Source organism: Taudactylus pleione, unplaced genomic scaffold (genome assembly GCF_031769625.1).
Source record: "Taudactylus pleione unplaced genomic scaffold, aTauple2 ptg000582l, whole genome shotgun sequence".
NCBI lineage: Eukaryota > Metazoa > Chordata > Amphibia > Anura > Myobatrachidae > Taudactylus > Taudactylus pleione.
Window position 1 is genome coordinate 778,224 of NW_028284984.1, and position 26,542 is coordinate 804,765.

A 26,542-nucleotide genomic window follows, 5' to 3' on the forward strand; every position below is an offset into this window, starting at 1 on the left:
GCCTGCCAAAAAAACTACCCCATTGGCGAGAAAGAACTTTTAGCCATCAAACTAGCTTTTGAAGAATGGCGTTACCTGCTGGAAGGTGCCCGTTTCCCAATATCGGCATTCATCGACCACAAGATTCTTCTGTTCCTAAAGGCTGCCCAATGCCACACACCCAGACAAGCCCGGTGGGCGTTGTTCTTCTACCGATTTGATTTTAAAATTCTTTCCGTCCTGGCTCTCGCAACTGGCTCTCGGTCCATGAACCTTGAGGATGAATCTGAAGTTCCAGAACTATATCCGATGTTAAACCCTACTGTGTTTGCCGCAACTGATATGTTTACACCTCCTCTAGGAAAACATTTGTCTCCCCTGAACTTCGCAAGCAACGAATGTTATGGGCTCATGTCTCCAAGTTCTCTGGCCATACAGGCGTCAAAAAGATTCTGGACCTTATCAAAAGATCCTATTGGTGGCCTTCTATGCGATCTGATGTACAAGAGTTTGTATACTCATGCTCTCAGTGTTCCCAGCATAAGATTTCTCACCAGCTGCCTGTTGGACCATTACAGCCACTGCCCATTATACTACAACCATAGACCCATATATCCATGGATTTTATTACTGACCTTCCAGTCTCCAAGGGATTTATCACCATATGGGTTGTAGTCGACATGTTTTCAAAGATGGCACACTTCATACCTCTATCAGGATTACCATCTGCTCCACGTCTCTCTCAGCTCTTCATTGCCAAATATTTAGTCTCCATGGTCTACCCAAAGAAATAGTTTCGGACAGGGGGGTCACAGTTCATTGCTCATTTCTGGTGAGCTCTCTTCTTCCTTACAGATTCAATTAAAGTTTTCCACAGTATATCACCCGACAAACTGAGAGGGTCAACCAAGATCTCGAGACCTTCCTCCATATGTATATTACTTCCTCTCAGGACAATTGGATTGATTTCCTGCCATGGGCCGAATTCGCCCTTAACAACTCATACCACACTTCATCTGCAACTACTCCCTTCCTAACAGTCTATGGGCAACATCCTCATATCCCTGAGTTTCAATCTCTTCCAACATTTGATGTACCAGCGGCCAAAGCATCTCTTCAATACTTTTCAAACATCTGGAAGGAAGTTCATACCACTTTGAAAAAATCCTCAGCTCGTTACAAGATCTTTGCGGACAGAAAGAGGAGGGCCATTCCATATCTTAAAGTGGGCGATCGTGTCTGGCTACGCACACGTAACCTCAGACTTCGAGTTCCATCTATAAAGTTCACTCCTCGTTTCATCAGACCATTCCCTATTATCAAGATAAAGTGGAGAGAGATAAAGTACCAACCAAGTACACTTGTCTCCTGAATCAGTACTAGAAAAATGAATGATCTTAGGGGAGATGTACTTAGCCTTGTAGAGTGATAAAGTGGAGAGAGATAAAGTAAAAACCAATCAGCTCCTAACTGTAATTTTTCAAGAACAGCCTGTAAACTGACAGTTAGGAGCTGATTGGTTGGTACTTTATCTCTCTCCACTTTATGTCTCACTGCAAGGCTTAGTACTGTACATGTCCCCTCTTATGTCAATTTGTATATATTAGTCTCTAATTGAGCCTTCTTTCTTTTTAGGTGTATTTACAGTATAGTAAATGTTATATGTATATTTGGGGTTTATATATAAATATTTGTTCTTTTAATGAAACACTCTTTGGATGTGATTATAACACTTTTTTTTACAAATGACATATTTTGATTCTTGTTTTTCAATAAATATTATTGCAGAGGGGTCAACTACCCTCTGGGGGCTTCATAAGCTTAAAATTATCAGCACTTAACATTGTATTGACCTTAACATCATAGTGTGAACTGTTAAGCCGGCCATACACGGTGCAACTTCCTAACATTCAGATGTCTTGTACGATTTCCCTTGAGTTTCTTCCCTTGAAATTCTCTATACGATTTGTCAAATGTTATACACGATTGTACATACGTGCATATGATACCAATGCGTCGTATCCGATTGATCGGCTCACCACACAAGATCGACGCGATGCTGGCTCTTCTCCGTTGTGCCGTCAATCCCAAAATTTAGGAGTGGAGTGGACAGGGATTTTGCAAGACCTCGTACATCGCATATCGGATCTTACGCCAGCAAAACAGCATACGACGTGTATTACATCGTACACGATAGGTCGAAATCTTACTGCTTTTCCATAAGATCTACAATGCAGAATTACGACAACGGGGACGTGCATCATCATCGTAATCATACAAATACCGATCACGATGTGCACGATTGGTCAATACGATTGATCTAAATCGGCCATATCGTGCTAAAAATTGCACCATGTATGGGCCGCATAAGTGTCTGATTTGAATATATTTTTTTGTATTAACAATACCTGCTTTAAAATGTTAGCTGTTTTGACTTGTGATAGTATAAGAACACAGACTCAGAACTTTCTTAAATTTTATGATTTAATATAAAACTTATCCACAATGCTTAAGCACAAATATCAGTGATAAACATATGACATGCAAAGAATATAAATTGTACAAAATTATCTAAATTAATAAGGATATAAAAATGGAAATTAACACACATATGATGTGTGATTTCTATTAACAGGAAGTCACTGGGAAGAGATGATCACACAACAATATCAAATTGAAAACCTCAGATATGATAAACTTTGCGTACATGCATGGCATTTTTTGCAGCTCCATACCCCTCAGTGTCCCACTTTCTCTTGTATTCACTGGTCAGTTCAGTGTGAGTGCACGTTAGTCATGTCTGCCTTTCGAAATGATCTATAGTTTTAATGCCTGAAATCTTACAATGGCTTTATTTTTCTACCCGTATACAATACCAACATGAGAGTTCCTTTAATAATTTTCTCAGATAATTGTCTATGATCAAAAACCAAACATAGTTTTGCCTTCATATATTATTTGACCCAAATTATATATATATATATATTTTTTTTTTTTGCAGGGATTCAAGATTCTAGAGGTGGGGGATGGGCAACCTATCACTGAAGTTAGAGAGGTGTCTCAGTCCCCAGAAACCAGCAACAAAAGGTTTAAAAAGGTCTAAGTTTTAATATGACATGATTTTCATAACTCGTGGAAGGCATTCTTGGCATGTACAACTAACCATTATCTATCATTCTGGTCAAGTTTGGGAATCAGAATTGAGTATGCATAAATCTATCTGCCTCTCCTCAAATGCTACCTTCCTACAACACAGAACACTACTTTCTGGACATTCGAATTAAAGATTAATTAACAAAGTTACTATACATTCAACATTATACATAGTCAAATGTTACACAATATGATGTACGGCAATACAGCTAAGGATAGGATGTTCACTATTGTGCTTCATGTTATTTGTAGCATAATAAATACAATATATTTGTTTTGGTTGCATCATTTAAGTATTACACCAGTGTTTTTGTTGCGTTAAGCTGTCCACACATCTAAAGATTATCTGTCCAACCAGCCAACTAGTTGATTGGTTGGAATGAAAATCTGGTAAGGTATGGGAGTAAATGATGATCAGCAATTTGCTTCTAAATGCCAGAAAACAGATGAAAATGGTCGTCAGACAAGATTGTTAAATTTTTTGTTCTAAACAATTTGTTCAAACAGGTTTTGTCTATTTTCTGGCGTTTGGGAGCAAATTGCTGATTGTCTGGTGCTTTCATACCTTACCAGATTTTCATTCCAACCAATCAACTATTTGGCTGGTTGGACAGATAATCTTTACATGTGTGTGCAGCTTTACTGTGCTGTATAGTAATGCAACATTTGAACTGGTTATTTATGTTGAAAAGAACCAGATTCGCCTACCTCAGGCTCATGGGGCGGTAGCTGGTTAGTATTCATCAAATGTATCTTTTATAAACTTAGTTCATTTTAGAAAGTTAACAACTGTGAAGATACCTTTTAAAAGAACTAAAGGAACCATCCAGTCCAGGGCCAAGTCAATCAGCAGCGGTAATTGTAGTTTTCTGCATTGCTGATGTTAAAGCATTTAACCCAATTTAATTGGTGTCAGACGGAGGTCGTGCTAATTTTGAGGAATAGTGAGAAATTCAGAATGTATCCCAAATAAACCATAAGCAAAGTATGTGGGGATAGTACGTTTTTGGGGTATTTTTAAAAAAACAAACTCAGCAGTGGTTAGGGTGAATCAGCCAGTAAATGAACATTTCAGGTTTAATACAGTAATCTTACATATAAATGCACACAAACTTAGTTTAGATCTGTTGACTATGGGCCTAATTCAGAGATGAACGGTATTGCACAGCTGCAAGGAAGTGGCTGGGCAATACTATCCAACAAACTGTAAATGCAGCAGGAGGTGTTTAGCAGGAGGTGTCTATAGGAAATAGATACCTCCTGGATTGCTATTGCGATCCTTGTGCAGCATCTGTATGTAGACAAAGCCTCAGATCACCATAGCAAGATAGATTATTGGCTGATCCTTTGGCCAGGCTGCGCGAGCCGAGACTTACTCAGCCTGGCCGGTTCCTGGCAACATGTGAGGCCAGGATATCTGTATCCACTGACGCACTACCTGGCCCCGTCACTCCCGGAAAACAGAGGGCGGCATGCCCCCATTTCTGGGAACGCTGGCCAGGAACGCCATCACTCCATCCCCCAAATACCGCAGGCTGTCAATCAGGCTGCAACATGGAGACACTGGAGCAAACTCCCAGATGAAGGGCTGCTCATTCCCACCTTTGGAGATGTACGCTGACCATCGGGTTAGCGTACATCACTGAATCAGGCTCTATGTGTTATTGATGTTAGTAATATAATTAATTTACTGGATTCATCTGTTCATTTGCTGGCATTGTGCGTTCATTCACTGGTGATTATTACACCTCTCCTGATTTTTGGTTGTAAAATCTTAACTATTCCTTCAATCTTTAAACCAAAAATAGAATGTAAAAGTATACATAGTAATAATGATGGCACATGTCTCATAATAGTTTTTATGTTGTACAAACATCATCCCTTTAAATATGAGAATTCCCTTAACTGTCAAATCAAGTGTATTACATCACATTATATGCTGGCAATGATGTTGTGGTTGACTTTAAATGGCTGTAAATTGTTTTGGCAAATTAATCGTTTGGGGCAGGGCAGAGGTTATGAACCAAGGACCTGATTCAGAGCCGCTTGCAAAAAGCAAGCGCTCGCTCTGAATCAGGGTGAGCACCAGTTTTTTAAGTTGCGGCCTCCTGGCTACTCGCATAGCTGTGGGTGACCACCCACAGCTTATTCGAGCGGCCAGGTGTTGGTCGCAATGGTCAAGACCATAGCGACCATCGGGCTTGCGACGAGACCCTTGCAGTAGGGTCTCGTGGCCGCAAGCCCCATTGGACTTCCTGCTCTAACAGACCAGGAAGTCCACCTACTAACATCATGAGTGATGTCAGTAGGGCCACCCACAAACAGGCAGGCGTTCCTGCAGGAACGCCTCCGTTTGGCCCGCCTTCGAAATGGGGCGAGCTGTCCATCAACATCGACAGCCGTTCCTTTTGGATGCGAGCGCCGGAGCGAGTACTTTTTGCGCTCGCTCCGGCGCATGCGCACTGGCCCACCATCAACCCACTTGCGAGCGCTATGCGCTTGCGAGCGGGTCTGAATCAGGCCCCAAGTTCACACATGTTTACAATGAAATATTGATTGATGCAGACTTTTAAACTGTTCGGGGGCTGATAACAATAAGAAGCGCTAATTTCTATAGATAGTTAATGTGACTGACACCTGACAGATTTACTGCAGGAATAATGGGATAAATAGTCACATACAATAGCCCTGACGTCAGGGTATAAAGCTTTCCCACATTAGAAATGCTGCATAATGCAGCTAACATGGATAGAAATGTGTATATTAACAATTAATGTTAAACGTTTTTCTAAATAAGATATTTTACATTGTTCTATAAATATTAAAAAAACAGCATTACATAACATTTATTTGTAAAATGGGGACAGGTCAGGGACATGTCACTGGCAGCGGCTGTGTCTAAAGATGTAGGAGTGCATTCGGTATGAAATCCCGGCTGCCGCATGGCCAGCAGTTCGATTCCCGGCAGTGGCAGCCCGACAAAAGAGCAGAGCCCGGCATCGGAAGCCCGACAGCGCTGGAAATCCTGATCGTCCCTAAGGTAAGTAAAAACTAACCTAACCAACCCCCCTAACCCTCCTTAGGGGTGCCTAACCCTAACCTCCCCCCCAAGTGCCTAACCCTAACCTCCCCCCTCTAAGTGCCTAACCCTAACCCCCCCTTCCCCGCTGCCTAAACCTAAGTCCCCCGGGGGGGTGCCTAACCCTAAGTCCCCCCTGGGGGTGCCTAACCTTAACCCTCCCTCCCCCTAGCCTAACCCTCCCGGGGGGGTGCCTAACCCTAAGTCCCCCCCGGGTGCCTTAAACTAAACCCTCCACCCCCGCGGCTGTCCGCTCGCGGCGCCCAGCATCCCTTCGATCGGGATGCCGGACGCCTGTCTCCCGGCATCAGGAAAATGACAGATGTCTAGATTTCAGACGCCTGTCATTTAACCCTAGGCGGGATAGAGGATTCGGGAAGCCGGCGGTTGGTATTGCGGCCGCCGGCTTCCTAAACGCATCCCGTAGGAGCGCTCATACTGTACATCATGTTCAGATGGAGAAATTGCACCTGCCATAGGGGTGGTGCAAGTTTCCATGTTGCAACCGTTGGTGCAGTGATGGTGTGACCGATGGTGTAGTGATGGTGCGACCGATGGTGCAGTGATGGTGTCACCGTTGGTGCAGTGATGGTGTGACTGATGATGCAGTGATGGTGCGACCGATGTTGCAGTGATGATTCGTCTAAAAACTCACTGAGACAGAATAGTGCCACTGCCAATGGGCATCTCAGCAGGCTCAGAATCAGTTGTAGCATTAGCATAAAGAAACAAACGCGACAAAAGACATGGCTGCATCTGTGTGTACCTCTGAATCAGGCCCACTGAACGATATGTCATTACTATTTGGCTAAATCGACCAAATCATAATGACATCGTCTCGGTGTATACCCAGCTTAAGGCACATACATTTCCTTTTATTTATTGTAGTTACTCTTTAAATCTGGCTTAGGCAACCAGTGCTTCTCTAGATATGGATGACCAATTCCAAGCATATATATTAATACACACAGGGCCTGATTCTGAGCTGGACAATATTCACACACATAGCCAACGTTTTTCAGCGTCGCATGCATCTACAGTAAGTAGCTAAAGAGTCGCACTGGGCGTGCGTCCCACAGTGTCCATACAGAGTCACAGGACCGATTGAGACACACAGTATCAGACATGTATGGGAAATGTGCTGGGCATTCCTAGGCGGTCACTGGGAGGTGGCTATTCAGATGCACACAGATGGTTCATCTTATCAGGGCTGCCTCCAGGGCTAATAGCACCCTGTGCCGGCCGGGTTCTGTGGCCGAAATTGGGGGCATGGCCTAAATAACATAGGCCATGCCTCCTTACGTGACATTATCTGAGGGGCGTGCCTGTATGGCTTGCCTCCAAATAACGTCAGGCTGGGGGGAGCCTCACTAGCTGGGCTTCCCCTAGCCCTCTCACGGCACTGAATGGATTCCGCGTGCATGCTCTCAGCTTCCATTCAGACTCCGGGGTCCAGGCACCGACGCTCAGCGGCGATGGTGGGGGTCCCCAACCCCCCGATTTGACCACCCGTGGGCCACTTCGGCCCACGCATGGAACAGCGGGACAGTACTGTCCCACTGAAATCGGAATTCTGGGGAAGGATGCGCCCTCTATGGGTGGCGCCCCTATTCAACCACTCAGGTCGAAACCCCTAGAGCCGGCCCTGCGTCTTATGGGCGTGTCGTAGGAGAGGTTGCATACAGAGATGCTTAATCGCTTACATTGGAGGCAGGGTCGTATTAACTGAGGAGGGGGCCTGTGTACAGTCTCTTTCCAGGCCCCCTCCTCTCTATTGCTAGTAGCCGGCAGCACAAGCTAGTACTGTATGCAAGTATCAATGGTGCATTGGATGGTTGCTTCCAAAATTGCACCAAGCGAGATTGTTGAGTGTGAAGATACACAAAGTGGGCGTACCAGCCTTTGCACATTCAGACGCACAGAGGTGCATCAGGGAAGGGCTTATAATGATATCAGCATAAAGATTGCAGCAAAAGACGCCAATTGCGTCTAACTCGGAGTCAGGCCCATAATACGTCAAAGGAAACAATTAGTGCAGACTTATTTTGGAAAGTTCTATGCTGATTTGAGTTGTTGAAATTAATTCTTACAGATTTGCACTGGTACTCTGCTAAAATGATGGGGAGATCTGTTTATTGAAGGACTTCATATATGTCTCTGCTTTTCGTTGCTTCTTCAAGACTTTCATATAAGCTTGTGTTTTCCACAAAGAATATTCTGATTTCATGTATACCGTCATTGGGTAAGTCAATAGTTTCATAGATAGGCTCCTGATTTACGTATGTAGGAAAGAACGGCTCCTCCTTTAACTTGGTTTCTTGTCCTTTGGGGCTGCCAGATTTTGTTAATATATCCTCACAGTCAATATACTGATTTCCTGTATCAATGTCATAGTAGAGGACATATAAAATCCCAAATGGCAAAGTTCAGGAAAATGACCTTAAAAAAATAAATTTAAATCGTCTGAGGAAAAACATAAACTTGCCAATATGCCATTTACGACACTGAGTGGCAAGGAACTGCTAAGGTCCTCCCCTATGTTCATGACTAGTGGTTCAACTTCACATGACAATGAAAGCCCTCCTCCCGCTACAAAACTCAAATGAGTTAAGCTGGCAAAAGCAAAGCAAAGAACTGTGCATTCTAAGAAGATATCACAAATCCCCATGGAGAGTTCAAGTGTGGCAACGGTTGCGATGCCTGCCCTTCACAACACTGGATGGGAAGAGGTGGCTCATTCCACCATTTGCACGCCCTCTGCAAGTGCTGGAAGGAGCACCCACAGTCCACTTGCTGATATTCAAATTGAAGATGTCACTGTTGAAGTACAACAGGATGAGGATACTGGTGTAGCTGGCGCTGAGGAGGAAGTTGGCGAGTAGGATTTTGATGGTGAGGTGGTTTGTTTAAATCAGCCACCAGGGGAGACAGTTGTTGTCCGTGGGATGAAAAAGCCCATCACGGTCATGCCTGGGCAGAAGACCAAACATTCCACCTCTTCGGTCTGGCAATATTTCTATCCAAATCCGGACAACAACTGTCTTGCCATATGTGCCATATGTAAAGGTGGAATAAGTAGGGGTAGGGACGTTAACCACCTAGGAACATCCTCCCTTATACGTCACTTGCAGCGCGTTCATAAAAAGTTACTGTCAAGTTCAGAAACTGTGGCTAAGACCAGTGGCGTCCCTCCCCACGATGACACCCGGTGCGGGGAGGGACACCATGCGCGTCGCAACCGCCAAAATGGGGGCGTGGTCTTCGGGAGGGGGTGTGGGGGGCGTGGTCTCGCATATCGGACCTTCGGGAGGGGCGTGGCCTCGCGGCGCTTACCCTGCTGTGGCCGCGGTAAAGAAAATGTATTATACATTATGTATGAATGGGGTGGGGGGTGCAGGAGGTGCGGGCATGGACAGTGCCGGCTCCCTCACTGACAGGAGCCGAGCGCTGCACTTAATGCTATAATGCAGCACCCGGCTCCCGTCACTGAGGGGGAGCCTGCACCTTGGTGTCACCCCTCGGCGGGTGACACCCGGGTGCGGGCCACACCCCCCACACCCACCTTGTGACGCCACTGGCTAAGACCGTAAGCAGTCCAGGGACACCTAAATCCCTTTTCCTGTTGTATCCAAGCCCCTGCAAACCACACTGTCAACTTCCTCCTTGTCAATTTCCTCCTCAGTCAGGATCGGAAGTAGTCCTGCAGGCCATGTCACTGGCATGACTGACTCTCCTATCCGGGATTCCTCGGGAGGATCCTGCATTGCTACGTCAACTACTGCAGCTGCTGCTGTTGCTGCTGGGAGTCGTTCATCATCCCAGAGAGGAAGTAGGAACACTACTACTTATTTTACTAAACAATTGACCCTCCAACAGTTCTTAGCGAGGATGATGAAGTACAACAGCAATCATCCTGAAGCAAAGCGGATAACTGAGGCCTTGACAGCTATGTTGGTGTTAGACGTGCATCCGGTATCCGCCATTAGTGCAGTGGGATTTAGACAATTGATGGAGGTAGTGCGTCCCCGGTACCAAATCCCATCTAGATTCCACTTCACTAGGCAGGCGATACTGAGAATGTACAGAGACATAAGAAAAGTGTCCTCAGTGTCCTAAAAAATGCGGTTGTACCCAATGTCCACTTAACCATGGACATGTGGACAAGTGGAACAGGGCAGACTAAGGGCCTGATTCAGAGCCGGACGCAATTAGCGCTCGCTTGTACAGAAAAAGGGGGTGGCTATTCAAATGAACCGTTCGCTCCTTGCGGTCTGTTGACGTCTCCATGTCTGAACGAGCGAACAAAACATGCGGACGTTTATTTGAAAAATACGCCCCCTGGCCGCTCGCATCATACGTCATGTCCGCTATTTATTAGATTAATCGAGTACATCGAACAGCGTATGAACTGCTCGCTATTCTTGTGGTTGGTTTTTCCTACCACTATATTGCGAGCAGTTCTGACTATAAAACAACCAAGTGACGTGGTCAATGACGCTGCTGTTTTAATTATGCACACCCATAAAACGCCCGTTTTGACCTTTAAGCACGCCTGCGTTCTAATCTCCACTCCCCGTTTTCAAGCACCTTCCCCTTGTTACCACCCACATACGCCTCATTCTGTCACTCAAAATAGCAGGCATTCGCTATATAGCGAACAAATGATTTTCGGCCGCACTGACTGGTTCGCGCATGTGTATTAAAAACCGCACGCATACGCAGATGGGCGAACATCGTTCGGAACGAGCGTACTGCCGCTTACGAGCGGCTCTGAATCAGGCCCTAAGGACTATATGAATGTGACAGCCCACTGGGCAGATGTATCGCCTTACGCAGCAACAACAGCAGCATCACCAGTAGCAGCATCTCAGAAACGCCAGCTTGTTCCAAGGCAGACTATGCTGTGTATCACCGGTTACGCTGTGCACACCGCCGACAACCTCTTAGAGAAACTGAGGGAAATCATCGCTCAATGGCTTACCCCACTTAGACTCTCCTGGGTATTTGTGATAACTGACAACGCCACCAATATTGTGCGGGCATTACATTTGGGCAAATTCCAGCACGTCCCATGTTTTGCTCACACAATAAATTTGGTGGTGCAGAATTTTCAGAAAAATGACAGGAGTGTGCAGGAAATGCTTTGGGTGGGGCGAAAAATTTCTGGCCACTATCGCCATTCAGCGACTGCGTGCCGAAGCCTCAATTGCTAGCAAACACTCTTGAACCTGCCCCGCCATCACTTGAAGCAAGAGGTTGTGATGCAGTGGAACTCAACCCTCTATATGCTTCAGAGGATGATGGAGCAGTAAAAGGCCATTCAAACCTATACATCCACCTATGACATAGGCAAAGGAGGGGGTATGCACCTGACTCAAGCGCAGTGGAGAATGATATCCGTGTTGTGCAAGGTTCTCCAGCCCTTCGAACTTGCCACACGTGAAGTCAGTTCAGACACTGCCAGCTTGAGTCAGGTCATTCCCCTCATCAGGCTTTTGCAGAAGCAGCTGGAGAAAGTGAAGGAGGAGCTAAGATGGAGTGATTCCGCTCGGCATGTGGGACTTGTGGATGAAGCCCTTCATTCGCTTTGCCAGGGTTCAAGGGTGGTCAATCTGTTGAAACCAGACCACTACATTTTGGCCACCGTGCTCGATCCTAGGTTTAAAGCCTATGTGGTTTCTCTCTTTCTGGCTGACACAAGCCTGCAGAGATGCAAAGACCTGCTTGTGAAAACACTGTCAGCTGAAGCGCAACGTGACATGTCAACAGCTCCTTCTTCATTTTCTCCCGCTACTGGGGCTGCCAAGAAACAACTTAGGTATCCTAAGCAACCCGCTGGCGGTGATGTAGGGCAGACAGGACCAAGTTTGGACACCTGGTCCAGACTGAAGGACCTGCCAACAATTTCTGACATGTCTACTGTCACTGTATATGATACTGTCACCATTGACAGAATGGTGGAGGATTACATCAGTGACAGCATCCAAGTAGGCATGTCAGAAAGTTTGTACCTGTACTGGCAGGAAAAAGAGGCAATTTGGAGGCCCCTGTACAAACTGGCTCTATTTTACCTAAGTTGCCCCCCCCCAGTGTGTACTCCGAAAGAGTGATTAGTGCTGCTGGGAACCTTGTCAGCGAAAGGCGTAGGAGGTTGCTTCCACAAAATGTGGAGGAGATGATGTTCATCAAAATGAATTATCAATTCTTCCATGGAGACCAGCCTCCAGAAAGTACAGAGGGACCTGTGGTGGTGGGTTCCAGCGGGGACGAATTAATACTCTGTGAGGATGAGGATGCACACAACATTGAAGAGGGTGAGGAATCGGTGGATGAGGTTGATGAGGATAAAATCTTGCCTCCGTAGAGCCAGTTTGTGCAGGGACAGATTAATTGCCAGCTTGTTTTGTGGGGCCCAAACGAACCAATCATATCAGCCACAGTCGTGTGGCAGACCCTGGTGCTGAAATGATTGGTTTGTTAAAGTGTGCATGTCCTGTTTATACAACATAAGGGTGGGTGGGAGGGCCCAAAGACAATTCCATCTTGCACCTCTTTTTTTTCTTTGCAGTATGGACTTTTTGGGGCTTAGTGTTTCAAACTGCCATCCTGTCTGCCACTGCAGTGTCACTCCTAGATGGGCCACGTGTTTGTGCCGCCCACTTGTGTCGCTTAGCATAGTCATCCAGCTACCTCGGTGCAACCTTTTGGCCTAAAAACAATATTGTGAGGTGTTCAGAATAGACTGGAAATGAGTGGAAATTAATGTTATTGAGGTTAATAATAGCATAGGAACAGAAAAACCCACAAATTCTGTGATTTTAGCTGTTTTTATGCTTTTTTCCCAAAAAAATACAGATCCAAAACACAAAACTCAGAACCCAAAACATAGAAGGGTGGTTTTGGCAAAACCAATCCAGATCCAAAACACGAAGAAAGATCCAGATCCAAAACCAAAACACAAAACACGAAAAGTGGCTGGTGCACACCCCTAATTGGAATACACATAAAGAATCATATTAACGTAGTTGACGAATTAAAAATTACATACATACAATGTAAACTCTATATGGCTTGGTTGAAAATGGCTAATTTATTGCTGTAAGTCATAGAACTGTATGTCAGCAGGATATGTAATCACTATGGATCCAGACGGCAATAAAAAACATATATAATTCCATATGACAATAAAAATTAGTAAAAAATGAATGGATGTAGAGTTGATGAATCCATGATAATAAGAAATATATTAAATATCTGTTAAAAAGTCGCAGTTCTAATGTTCAAATGGCATTATATATTATAGCAGTCACTGGTTTCAGTGAGTAAATCCGGGATATTACCACAGCTTGTTAGTATTTATCAAACTTGCTTTAGGTGGTCACGTCCCGATATACATGCAGAGATAGCTGCAATGGCATGCTGAAGGTAAGATGTAAGACTGGAAACAATAGATGGTGATGGTCCAGAAGAATCCAAATGAGGCTCCAGTGATGTAGTAGTCACAGGCATTGGCCTGTGGGGTGTCCAGTCTTATATCTTACCTTCTACAGAAGGGAGGGCTACCTGTTTTATCATTCCCGTGCCCCACGATTTCTGATGGCTGCCCTGGCAAAGTTACTTGCTTTTTTGCTTTGCTCCTAACTCAGAATCAGCCCTCATATTGTTCCCTGATCAGGTAACGTACCTTGGTTCCTGTGAGCTTCGGGGAAATTGTTGGGTCTTCTTCTGTATGCAAAAAAGATAACCAACAGGATCAGCAGCACTACTGCAAAAGCTACGATTAACGAGATTGTCATCACTGCAGAAAAAAAGGCACATAGCTGATATTTAAACACATTTATTATCACGTATTAGAAGGTTTTTATACCAGAGATAGTCAACATTTGTATACCCCAAATCACAACATAAACGTGAAATGAATATTTTAATGCATCTAAGGGTGGGAATGAAATAAAAACTCTGAAAGAATGAGTGCAAACCTACATGCTTTAGTTTTTACTATCACAATGATTATTTCTTTTGAAGCCCTGAAATTTGAATGTAAAATATATTTGATTGTAAATTCAAAATTAAACTTTTATGGATGGCTAGGGTGTACTCTTTCTATAGAGGGTGACAACTTTTATTCAGGGGCAACTATTTTAAGGAGTAGTATAAATATGGTATTGGGTATCAAACTAAATTTAAACTTACACTAACCTGTGATAGGCTATATAGCTGTTGTAGCTGGACAGTAGTTTAAAAAATACAATAAAATTAATTTTGATTCTACCTTGTGCATTGTGGAGTTAGGAATAAATGTGTAGTTATACTCTCTGTTATCCATGGATGAATAAAAAGGGCATATATGCACAGTATGGAAACATATTTTAAAATATTATTATACCGCCATAGATGAGACATGGAGTACAGGTTTAGACAATGCATACCTTGAGGGTTAAGAAGTAGGCTACATTATTAATAAAGAAAATGGAAGTAGTTGGTCAGTGCAGTGGGTCCGTTTGCAAAAGGGCTGGTTTGGGTTAGGCTGGTGTCCCACACCACAGCAACCCTGGTGCAATCTCCAGTTAGATGTAGCTATGTGAGATTTCTGATCAAAGCCTACCAGTATTCAAATCTTGCCAAAAGCTTATGTCTGGGCTACTTTGCCTTATCTAAATTTCTTCATTTAAACACTGCTGTAGGCGTAAGGAAATCCACTTTGTACTCTCTGTGCTCATCGGTGCCATTGTCATACCAGGTAACATATTATCTAACAGCCCCCTCTTCAGCATGGCGATGATATGCCTTTATACATTTTTAATCGTCCAGTCAAAGTGACAATTATAAAACTAATCATTGGGAAGACAATACAGAACACAATGAATAGCAAATCAACTCACTTTATTTATATGTAATTAAGGGCTCAAATGAGCTGACGGCTGCAGAAATTAACTTGATGTAGTTAATTAAGGAGGCTCATAATATAAAAGCACAGAACAGGGAATACTGAACTGCAAAGAATATATATATAGAGATGTGCGCTGGACCATTTTTGCCGGATTTGGATTTGGTTCTAATTCGTCGTCCGGCTTTGGATTTGGATTTGCCAAACTGCGGTGACTGGCTTTGGATTTGGATTTGGATTTTTTTACAAAAATGAACAAAAAAAAGCTAAAATCACATAAATTGGGCATTTTTTTTTCTTCTTAGAGTATTACTAACCTCAATAACCTTAATTTCCAGTAATTTACAGTCAATTTAGACCACCTCACAGTTTAAATTATAGTTTTCACCATTATTGGCCAAAGGTTGCAGTGAGCTGACTGGTTACCAAGCGACAAAGCAGTGGCGCAGACACCACAGTTTAAAGCACATCTATGACACATTGCCACACAGCAGTGGCAGAAATGAAAAGTAGTGCACCCACCCAGTGGGGTACGGTCAACAGAATCACAGTACTTGTTTAGAAAGTGGGCTACGGCCCTAGGAGTCACAGTGCACAATCTTATTCACATTACACCACACATAGTGTCCCTGATTCACATTACACCATAAAGTAGTGTCTCTTATTTATGTTACGACACACAGTAGTGCCCCTTTTACACAATGCCCACAGTAGTGACCCTTTTACATAAAGCCCACAGTAGTAATGGCCCTTATACAATGCCCACAGTAGTAATGGCCCTTACACAATGCCCCCAGTACAGTGGCAAACGCAGGATTTCTAGAGGAGGGTTTCCAAATGCTTGATTTTAGAGTGAGTGTGGCCAGTCCATGAAGAGGGCATAATTAACACTTATACAGCTTTAATATGCGTCATACAAAGTGTTTTGTGTGTCATAATTCCAGCATATACAGCACCAGCGATCACAGTAAGCCATTAAGGCCCTCATTCAGAGCCGTTCGCTATTTGCGGTCGTTCGTTTAAAAACAAGGGGTGGCTATTCAAATGATCCGTACGCACATTGCAGTCTGTTCACACCTCTAAGTCTGAACGAACGAGCAAAACATACGCTCGTTTATTTGTTAAAAACGCCCCCTGGCCGCTCGCACCATACGTCATGTCCGCTATTTATTAGATTAATCGAGTACATCGACCAGCGTATGAACTGCTCGCTATTCTTGTGGTTGGTGTTTGCTACCACAAATTTGCGAGCAGTTCTGGCTATAAAATAACCCAGTGACGTGGACAATGACGCTGCTGTTTTAAATATACACACCCATAAAACGCCCGTTTTGACCTTTAAGCACGCCTGCGTTCGGATCTCCACTCCCCATTTTCAAGCACCTTCCCCTGTTACCACCCACATACGCCTCATTCTGTCACTCAAAATAGCAGGCACTCGCAATATAGCGTACAAACGATTTTCGGCTGCACTGACTGGTTCGCGCATGCGTACTAAAAACCGTACGCATGCGCAGATGTGCAAACATCGCTCGGAACGAGCGTACTGCCGCTAACGAGCGGCTCTGAATGAGGGCCTAAATGCGGTAGTAGGGCCATCCTGCCTGAGCTGAATGTTTTTATTTTAGATGTGAGCACCATTCCAGGGCATGGGAGCAAGTCCGGGAGTCTGGGGGAGCAGCAGAATAACCTAGCACTGCCCTGGACATATATGTACATATTGGGCTCTATAGCAGCACATCCCTAACAGTGAATGTTTTCCAGATCTCCTAGTTGGTGCACAGGTGTATTTATTACTGACCGATACATGTTAAAAGATCCACAGGTGGTGCTAATTATTTCATTTATGATACTGAGAAGAACATGCAGCGCTAGTAAAATTCCATTATATTACTATTTCTATTGTGGTCATGGTGTGGGCTGGGGAGGGGGGTTTCCAGGCAGACGGAAACCCCCCTGCGTTTGCCTATGCAGTAGTGGTGCCCCCTATGCAGTCCCCTTATTAGTAGGGCCCCCAGTAGTAGTATGCCCCCCAGTAGTATTCCCCCCATAGCAGGCCCCCAGTAGTAGTGCCCCCATTAGCATGCCCCCCAGTAGCAGTGCCCCCATTAGTATGCCCCCCAGTAGCAGTGCCCCCCAGTAGTGTGCCCCCCATTAGCAGTGCCCCCATTAGCATGCCCCCAGTAGTATGCCCCCCAGTAGTGTGCCCCCCCGTAGTAGTGCCCCCATTAGCATGCCCCCCAGTAGCAGTGACCCCAGTAGTAGTGCCCCCCAGTAGTAGTGCTCCCATTAGTATGCCCTGCAGTAGTATGCCCCCCAGTAGTATGCCCGCCAGTAGCAGTGCCCCCAGTAGTATGCCCCCCAGTAGTATGCCCCCCAGTAGTAGTGCCCCCATTAGCATGCACCCAGTAGTATGCCCCCAGTAGCAGTGCCCTCCAGTAGTAGCGCCCCCATTAGCATGCCCCCCAGTAGCAGCGCCCCCATTAGCATGCCCCCCAGTAGTATGCCCCCCAGTAGCAGTGCCCTCATTAGCATGTGCCCCAGTAGTATGCCCCCCAGTAGCAGTGCCCCCATTAGCATGCGCCCAGTAGTATGCCCCCCAGTAGTAGTGTCCCCATTAGCATGCCCCCCAGTAGTATGCCCCCCAGTAGCAGTACCCCCATTAGCATGCCCCCCCAGTAGTGCCCCCTTAAAAACACACAAATAAAAAAAGAAAAAAAAAACTTACCTGAATCCCCGCTCCTGCCGCCGTCGATCCCGCTCTGCTGCTCTATTACGCGCGGAGGGAGCCAGAAGACGGAGCTCATTGGCTGCTGAGTCTGCCTGACTCTCATTGGCTGCTATTACAAACACACAGCTGCCGCTGGCGGCTGTGTGTTTGTTCTGTGTAGGGCAGACCGCTATCACAGCGTTCTGCCATACACTAGAAATCCACAGAATCCGAACCGCTCATCTATCTATCTATCTATCTATCTATCTATCTATCTATCTATCTATCTATATATATTCGAAAAATGAGGACGGCACTCAGAGGTTTTTTGAAAAAGCACTTAAAAAGAACTTGTATTCAAAGGTTACATCATAATCTTCATCATCATCAATGATTCGGTAGGTGTCATATGTATATTGTATTGTAACACATCCTGATGACGGTGGTTATGTCACAGAAACGTTGATGACGATGAAGATTATGATGTAACCTTTGAATACAAGTTCTTTTTAAATGCTTTTTCAAAAAACCTGTGCCATCCTCATTGGACTTTTGGATACCAAGGTATTGTATACTTGGTTTATTGTTGCCGGACTTCTGCTGTTTTATTTCTATATATATATAAAACCCTGGTTAAGGGTTAAACTAAGTACTATACTCATAAATGATTGTAATATTTATAAATGTACAATTTGTGAGGTAAAGTATATGTATATATATGCATTTTATTGTATTACTGTACATGGCCCTTCTATAATTTTTGTATACAGGTATATCTATTTTGTGTATTTACATGGAAGTTTATATGGTACTTCTTTCTTTGGTGGGGATGTGTCTCATTGTAAAGGACACACACACACTAGAAGAAGGGGCAGAGTGATCTAGCTGGGAGTGATTTGGTTCCTGTCAGGGATAGAAGGGCTGGGACAGAGGACCTCATTCAGAGTCGGTCGTTGCGGCCGCACGGTCGTAAGGGAAAATGGCCCGGATATGCAAATGATGCACTCGCAAGTTGCGTCCCTAAGATCGGATCGTTAGCTGGCCGACCAAAGGGAGGATGCGGCCGTAAGACCAAAAAAAACGCCCCCTTCTCGTACGCATTACACGTCATCTCCGGGCATATAAGGATTAATCGAGACCATCGGAACTGGTCGTAGAGCTTAAGGTTGACCATACCCTCTCTTAAGCACTACGATCAGGTCAGTGTACAAACCACCCATGTCACGTGTGCCATGACACTACTTTGTTAATTATGCACTCCCATAAAACGCCGTTCGCATAATTAGGCAAGCCTGCGTTCAGATCTCCACACCCCTGTTTTCAAGCACCTTCCCCTGTTACCACCCACAAACGCCTCATTCTGTCACTCAAACTAACGACCTGGCTGTGTTCAAGGAGAGATACATTTCAGATCGTAGCAGCTAGTTTGCGCACACGCATTGCGAACTTTACGCATGCGCAGTTTAGCGAACATCGGTGGCGTACAACCGTGCGGCCACAACGACCGACTCTGAATGAGGTCCAGAGAGAGATAAAAGGAGCTGCCAGTAGACGGAGAGGCTGGAGTGTTCACCCCCCTGTGTCCCAAGTGACAGCTGAGTGGTAGATAGGCTCCTGGGTAAAGGGGGGTTAGATACATACAGAGAGAGAGAGAGAGAGATCCAAATTCAGCAAGCACTCGCGTATCAAAAGTACAACAAGCAGGGGAGCATTAAAATGGAATTCACAAGACCACCATAGACATAAAATCAGCAATGAGCACTCTCCTTTATAATTATAGTCTCATCTTTCACATCAACTACCATAGGTGGATGTAACGAGAACAGAGAACACATCACCTGTGATTCGAAAGGGATGATTTATCTTCTAAAGTGCCCATGTAACCTTGAGTACATTGGTAGGACGATTAGACCCCTCAGGGTGAGGGTTAGAGAACATTTAAGGAACATCAGGATAGGGTATGAAAACCACAGCGTCTCACAGCATTGTAAGGAACACCACAACTCTGACCCCAGAAGGCCTGGATTTCATAGCAATCGACAAACCCACACACAACTGGAGAGGGGGGATTTTCTACTCAAAATAAACAAAAGAGAGATTGAGTAGATCTATAACCTAAAAACAGTGGAACCCAGAGGCCTTAACATTGATTTCAATATTACTAGCCTACTTAGTAAATAAATGAGAAGTCTGGAAACAGACTATAGCCAGTAATGTGAGGTGAATTAACAGTTCAGGAACTGATTGATCAGTGATACGAAACTATATTAGTGATGAGACATGGTGATAGTCATGTTAGTGCATTCAAGAGTGATACAGAGTTTGTACCCTAGCCACTACCATAATTTTCCCCTTATTCTGACATCATCAAGGGTAACAAAAGAAAACTCTGTGGCACAATGCTATAAAACACTTTACAATACACACCCTCCCCAGACAGCTACGATCCACTCTAGTGTGTATCGCAGGTGAGTGCCCGTTCATCAGGCAGCTTGCAGGCCTTGGCACCTGGAAAGAATCAGTCCAGTCATAGAGCAATCCCCACCAGTCAGGACCACTGCTGTACTCCTTTCCCCAGGAAGATCTTACCCGGGCATCTAAAGTATACAGTAATAAACTGGACCAGCAGGATGCTGCAGGTCCATAGAGACAGACATTTCGTTGGAACTTTACTTGACATGACAAGTCGCATCAGGTTTCGATAAGCCTCAGTTTATTTGTCTTACCCATAAGGGAGACTCATTTGGTTTCTTTGTGTGACAGTGACAATTACTAGCTCTAGCAACATCCCCATGCTTCATTATGAGATTGTCTATCGACTACAGAGTAGTTGTTAGACTACCCCGGTACATACCCCCTCTCTTATATGGTGATTTGCTGTATTCGTACGATTCATTTCTATGTATTTTACTCAATGATCGATGAAGACATCATTGTATTGAACTTGGAAGTAAAGATTTTTATTCATGAAATTTTCTGTATGAACATTGAGATCTGACATACTTTGGGATTTGACTGATTCTAATCATTTGCATCAACACTGTTATGACCATTATTGATCTGTCTAACTTATAGATTTTAGACACACTCTGTGGTGTAGCGCTTTGGCACAACAAATCTTTATAATATTTTCCTCCTCAGCTAGATCTGAGTGTTGGCAAGACCTGACCTGAGGCGCAGAGTCCAATCCACTGGTGGTTTTCACCAATGACCCGTCCAATTGGGATTTGGGCTTCGCGGCAACCAGTGAGCAGGTCACCGCCCTCAGGTCACATACTCAAAAACTAGCAATGAAACAAGGTGGCAGGGTAGAGAAAGATAATTACCCACTCTGGGAAATAACTCATAGAGAACACTGGAGAGAAACATGTAGAGAAAAGAATGACTAGTAGAGGCCACACTAGAGGATGGCACGTGGAAGACTCGCTAGAGAATAACTTGTAGAAAATACACTGATGAGTGTCACGTGGAAATATACTGGAGGATTACTTGTAGGGAATACACTGGAGAATTGCACATAGAAGGGTTCACTGGAGAACGACATGTAGAATATTCACTAGAGATTAACTCGTAAGAGGTATACTGGGGAAAATCACAGAGACTAGAGAAAATGTATTGAGTGCACTTGTGATCCAGATGCAGAATAGGATACTGACGGCACTTGGGATCCAGACACAAAATAGAGTAGTGAGTGCACTTTATCCAGATGCAGGATAGGGTACTGAGAGCACTTGGGATCCAAACGCAGAATAGGGTACTGAGTGCACTTGTATCCAGATGTAGGATAGGGTACTGGGGGCACTTGGAATCCAGATGCAGGATAGGGTACAGAGTTAGTTCACAGGAGACCAGCAGGGAGACAGTAAAGATATAACACTAGGGGTCAGCGTGTGAGCTGAATAATATAACACAAGGGATTAGCGTGTGAGCTGTATAATATATTTCACAATGGATCAGTGTGAGAGCTGAAATATATAACACAAGGGATAAGCGTGCCAGCTGAAATAATATAGCACTAGGGATCAGCGTGAGAGTTAAAATATATAACACAAGGGATCAGCATGAGAGCTGAAATAATTAACAAGGGTTAGAAGAGGAGAGAAAAAAAAGAAAAGACTCCTATCAGGGCACACTCCTGTGCTGTATTGATGGCTACAAAATTAGTATAGGAGAAATAGGACAAACTGATTACATCTAAGTGAGATCATGATCATATGTGAAATTTACATTAATGTCTCATTTAGCAGACAGACCACCATATATTTACCCATTTAATATATCTGAAATAGATGTATTGATGTTGATATTAAAACTAAAGTTTATTAAATTCTTAAAATGAAACATAGACACTCGAAATCAACTTATTATACAAAGACAGCATAGACAAATAAGAACATTGTTAGTGTATGATACACTATATCTATTAACAGTGATCCACTATATCCAGGTCTATTTGACAGTACTGGAAGTATAGTTATAAATATTTGCTAATAATATACACAATTGAAATTGACAATTCATCGAAATGCCACCCTAAATAGTACACATACGATACTTCACTAATCACAGAAACCATGCATATGGTGCTGGGGGTATAGTTATAAATATATGCACAATTGGAATAGATAATTCATCAAAGTACCATCCTACCTAGTACACATATTAAGATGCAATATTTCAATGATCACAGGAAACATACATATGGTATGTCTAGTGAAAGTAGTCCCTCAGTAATCCACCGGAACCAGTGAAAAAATAATACATAGGATGAGCCCACCACAGCCTTCTAATGTGATATTAGTTAATAAAGGTGTAATGTACTGTTATCTAGGGTAGGATATTCTAAGGTTGAGTGGATCCACCTGTATATTTAGATATACAAATAACATATAAATATAAAAAACATGTATCACAATTGACATACAAATACAAAACTAAAGGCGAAATAATAAACAAATACATACAACATGCAAAAGGTATAATGATACCACAATATTAAAATGCTGAACACCACGGATACCACCTATATATATAATATGGAGGTTATTAGAGGCGTCGCTCTATTCCGATCTGGGAGAGTACATATGGTACTAAATATTTTCCTGATATAGATACAGGTATAGAGTGGTGTGCTTATATGCCCAGGATCTGCTGTTGCCTGTCTTAGATATTAGAGGACAGGGAATGAGAGTCCCAGGAACTGGCACCAGAAATTAGAAAGCTGCTTCTGCTGTTACAGCCCAGTCTCACCAGTATCCCTGTTGCCGTACAGCAGCGCAGGGAATCCAGGCAGCTGGCTATAATGAGAGAGCAGGAAAAAGTAGAAGGAAGAAAGTACCTGCCAATATTGTCTCCCTTCTGTATGATCGTCCGTGGTGCAGGGGTCCAGAGTGCGCACTGTGGAGCCCACCAGCAGGCTGTCTGACACGTGTTTCGCCGGGGCTTCCTTTGATAAAGGAACAGCAGAAGCAGCTTTCTAATTTCTGGTGCCAGTTCCTGGGACTCTCATTCCCTGTCCTCTAATATCTAAGACAGGCAACAACAGATCCTGTATTTGGGTGAGAGATGATCCCCAGAAATGAATATGAGAGCTGAACACTAGAAGCCAGGATGAGAGCTGCAATATATGACACTAGAAATCAGCATGAGAGCTGAACACCAGAAACCAGCATGAGAGCTAAACGAGCACACTGGACAACTGAAGGCAGAGAAGCACTGGAGAATATCTTAGCATGCTCCATGACCACAATCACTGGAGAGTGAACAAAGTTGAATAGGCCCCTTCCTGTTACCTGGGGGTAAAGTTACTAAAATTCGAGATTGGTCGAGTCTTGGTTTTTTTTAATCTCGATTTGCATCGCCGAATCTCGGGTGATTTTCCCATTTTTAATCTCTCAAATTTACTAAGAAATGAGTTTAGCTGAAAGTGAGTTTTCTGATGGGGAAGCAGATTGAGATATCTCCGCCTAGTTGCAAGTGAAGATGAGATTACTCACCCGAGATTGCAGTATATTCTATCTGCAAATCTCTCCTGAGCTAGCAGCCTGTACATATCAGTGAGATATGTGAAGGCTGCTTGTGTATAAAACCTGTAAAGGAAGAGTTAAATTTTGTAAAAAAAAAGACGGGTCCCCCCCAAAAGCATAACCAGCCCCGGACTTGTCAGCCAGTCCTGGTTCCAAAAATTATAGGGAACAAAACGAGTAGGGTTCCACCGTATTTTAGGAACCAGCACCAGGCTGCAGGGTCAGTAATGGTTTTAAATATAGGGGGGAAAATGCCACAGCCAGGAGACCCTATTACCAGGTCTCCAGGGCCAAAGCATTCTCACCCCTAGCTGGTCAGGCCAAGCTGGCGATCTCAGGGGAGGTGGGGACCTCGAAAAAAGGGGTCTCCCCTCTCCCGAAACCCTACACTTGGTCTGAAGCCCAGGGCTCTTCCCCGCACCCCTGGGTTATGGGTACGGGGGTAAATAAGTGTAAAATAGCAGTAAACTATTGTATTTTACAGTAGAACTACAGGTTCCAGCATGCATGCCCTTTGGCACTTGTGGAACTACACCCGTATCGCCACTATAAAATAGTTAAATAAAGACACAACACACCGTAGATAGTATAAATTTATTACACACTTACCTCAATCACACATATTTACCTGTACCAGCCGGTTGGTCCACTTGTCCAATGTACAAATCCATATAGAAGGACCTGCAAAAAAGATCCTATACTCGCCTACATCCTGGCGCTGCTCTCCACAGTATCCAGGGTCTTGGCAAAACAACAAACCGATTTACCCAAACCATGCCGCACATGTGTAATTATATGTTTATTTAAGAGCCTCTGTAGAGCCTGACTGTAGTGCTAATATGGAAGTGCAAAATGAAAAGTGCAATTTAAACATAATTTTGCTGTTATACCGCTGTTATTAGTTTTTATCTTCTGCTGATATCAAAGTGAAGTGATCTCAACTTTTCTTCTTTATCCTGCAGGTAAATCTATACCAGGCATTGCTGCAACTTTATTTTGATGTTTGCAATAACCTATTGATAATTAGGTAAATCCATACCAGGCATGGCTATCAAATATCTCAAGCATATGTTTTTTTTATTTTGTTTCATTTCTTTAGTTTGTAGATGTATAGATCAAGTTGTTAGCTTTGTGGTATATCTTACTTGTTTGTTTGTAATCATTGCATTCACATGCTAGGTCTTATTATTTAAGAGCCTCTATAGGCTGTTGAGCCTGGCTGTAGTGCTAATATAGAAGTGCAAAATTAAAAGTGCAATTTAAACATCATTTTGCAGTTATACCGCCGTTAAACCGAAGTCAAACAGAAGGATAACACTCAAACTCCACCATAAATCTAAACAACATTTGGACAAAGTATCATCAAGAAATGTGAGTTCAAAAACTACTTATTCAATACAAGCACCGGATGTCAGTATTACCAGGACATTAATCACTGGACTATGGGCCTGATTCAGAGCTGCTCGTAAGCGGCCGCTCGTTCGTTCGGAACGATGTTTGCACATCTGCGCATGCGTACGGTTTTTAATACGCATGCGCGAACCAGTCAGTGCGGCCGAAAATCATTTGTTCGCAGTATAGCGAATGCCTGCTATTTTGAGTGACAGAATTAGGCGTATGTGGGTGGTAACAGGGGATGGTGCTTGAAAACGGGGAGTGGAGATCAGAACGCTGGCGTGCTTAAAGGTCAAAGCGGGTGTTTTATGGGTGTGCATAATTAATACAGCAGCGTCATTGACCACGTCACTTGGTTGTTTTATAGTCAGAACTGCTCGCAATATAGTGGTAGGAAAAACCAACCACAAGAATAGCGAGCAGTTCATACGCTGTTCGATGTACTCGATTAATCCATTAAATAGCGGACATGACGTATGATGCGATCGGCCAGGGGGCGTATTTTTCACATAAACGTACGCATGTTTTGTTCGCTCGTTCAGACATGGAGGCGGCAACAGACCGCAAGGAGCGAACGGTTCATTTGAATAGCCACCCCCTTTTTCTGAACGAGCGAGCGCAAATAGCGATCATCTCTGAATCAGGCCCTATGCTTGCTCATTGTAAGAACTTAATACTATACTTGCTAAACTTTGTGTTAGCTCTCTGATTACACAAAGACCTTAAAGCTTACTGTATTCTGTGCCAATTTCAGTTTTCCTCTTAGAAATAATGTCTTGTTACCTAAGTCATATGCCTTGCCACATGTAATCTAGCTTTAACATTCATTTTCTCCACCTATTAAATCTCCACTTTTACTCCCCTCAATAACAAACTTTTGTTATTGTGTAGACACCTTTTCTCCACTGTATTCTCACTTGCTTTTCTGCAAATCTCCTGTACTGTCACTCACATTCATACTTTATTCCTTCTCCCATTTTTGATCCCCCTATTCACCTCTGCCACACCATGACCATGTTTTCTTCCACTTCCCCCTCACTCAGTGTCTACCTAATTCTCTGCTCTACCCCCTTCTTCCACCTTTATCCTTTCCCCCTTGCCTCCTTCACCTTCTCCTTCCCTTATCTCCCCTCCTCTGTCTGCCTTCCTCCCTCTCCACTCCCACTACTACACTCGCATTCTCTTCTACCCCACCATGGTCCTACTACCCCACTGCTAATCCCTCCTCCAACCCTCCTCTCCATGCCACCTTATCCCACCTCCATCCACATCTCGTTAATCTCCCTCTCTACTCACCACCTAAAGGTTCCCTT

General features: G+C 43.9%; 1 protein-coding gene across 1 annotated transcript in view; it reads right to left on the reverse strand.

Moving 5' to 3' along the window:
- Window positions 1–8,343: 8,343 nt before the first annotated feature.
- The window catches only part of LOC148481403 (uncharacterized), a 167,103-nt gene continuing 148,904 nt past the window's right edge, over window positions 8,344–26,542 (reverse strand). The window contains exons 5-6 of the mRNA XM_088453534.1: window positions 13,896–14,009; window positions 8,344–8,588 (exon numbers count right to left, since the gene is read on the reverse strand). Of these exons, the coding sequence (XP_088309660.1) occupies window positions 8,344–8,588; window positions 13,896–14,009 (359 nt within the window). The remainder of the gene's footprint in view (window positions 8,589–13,895; window positions 14,010–26,542) is intronic.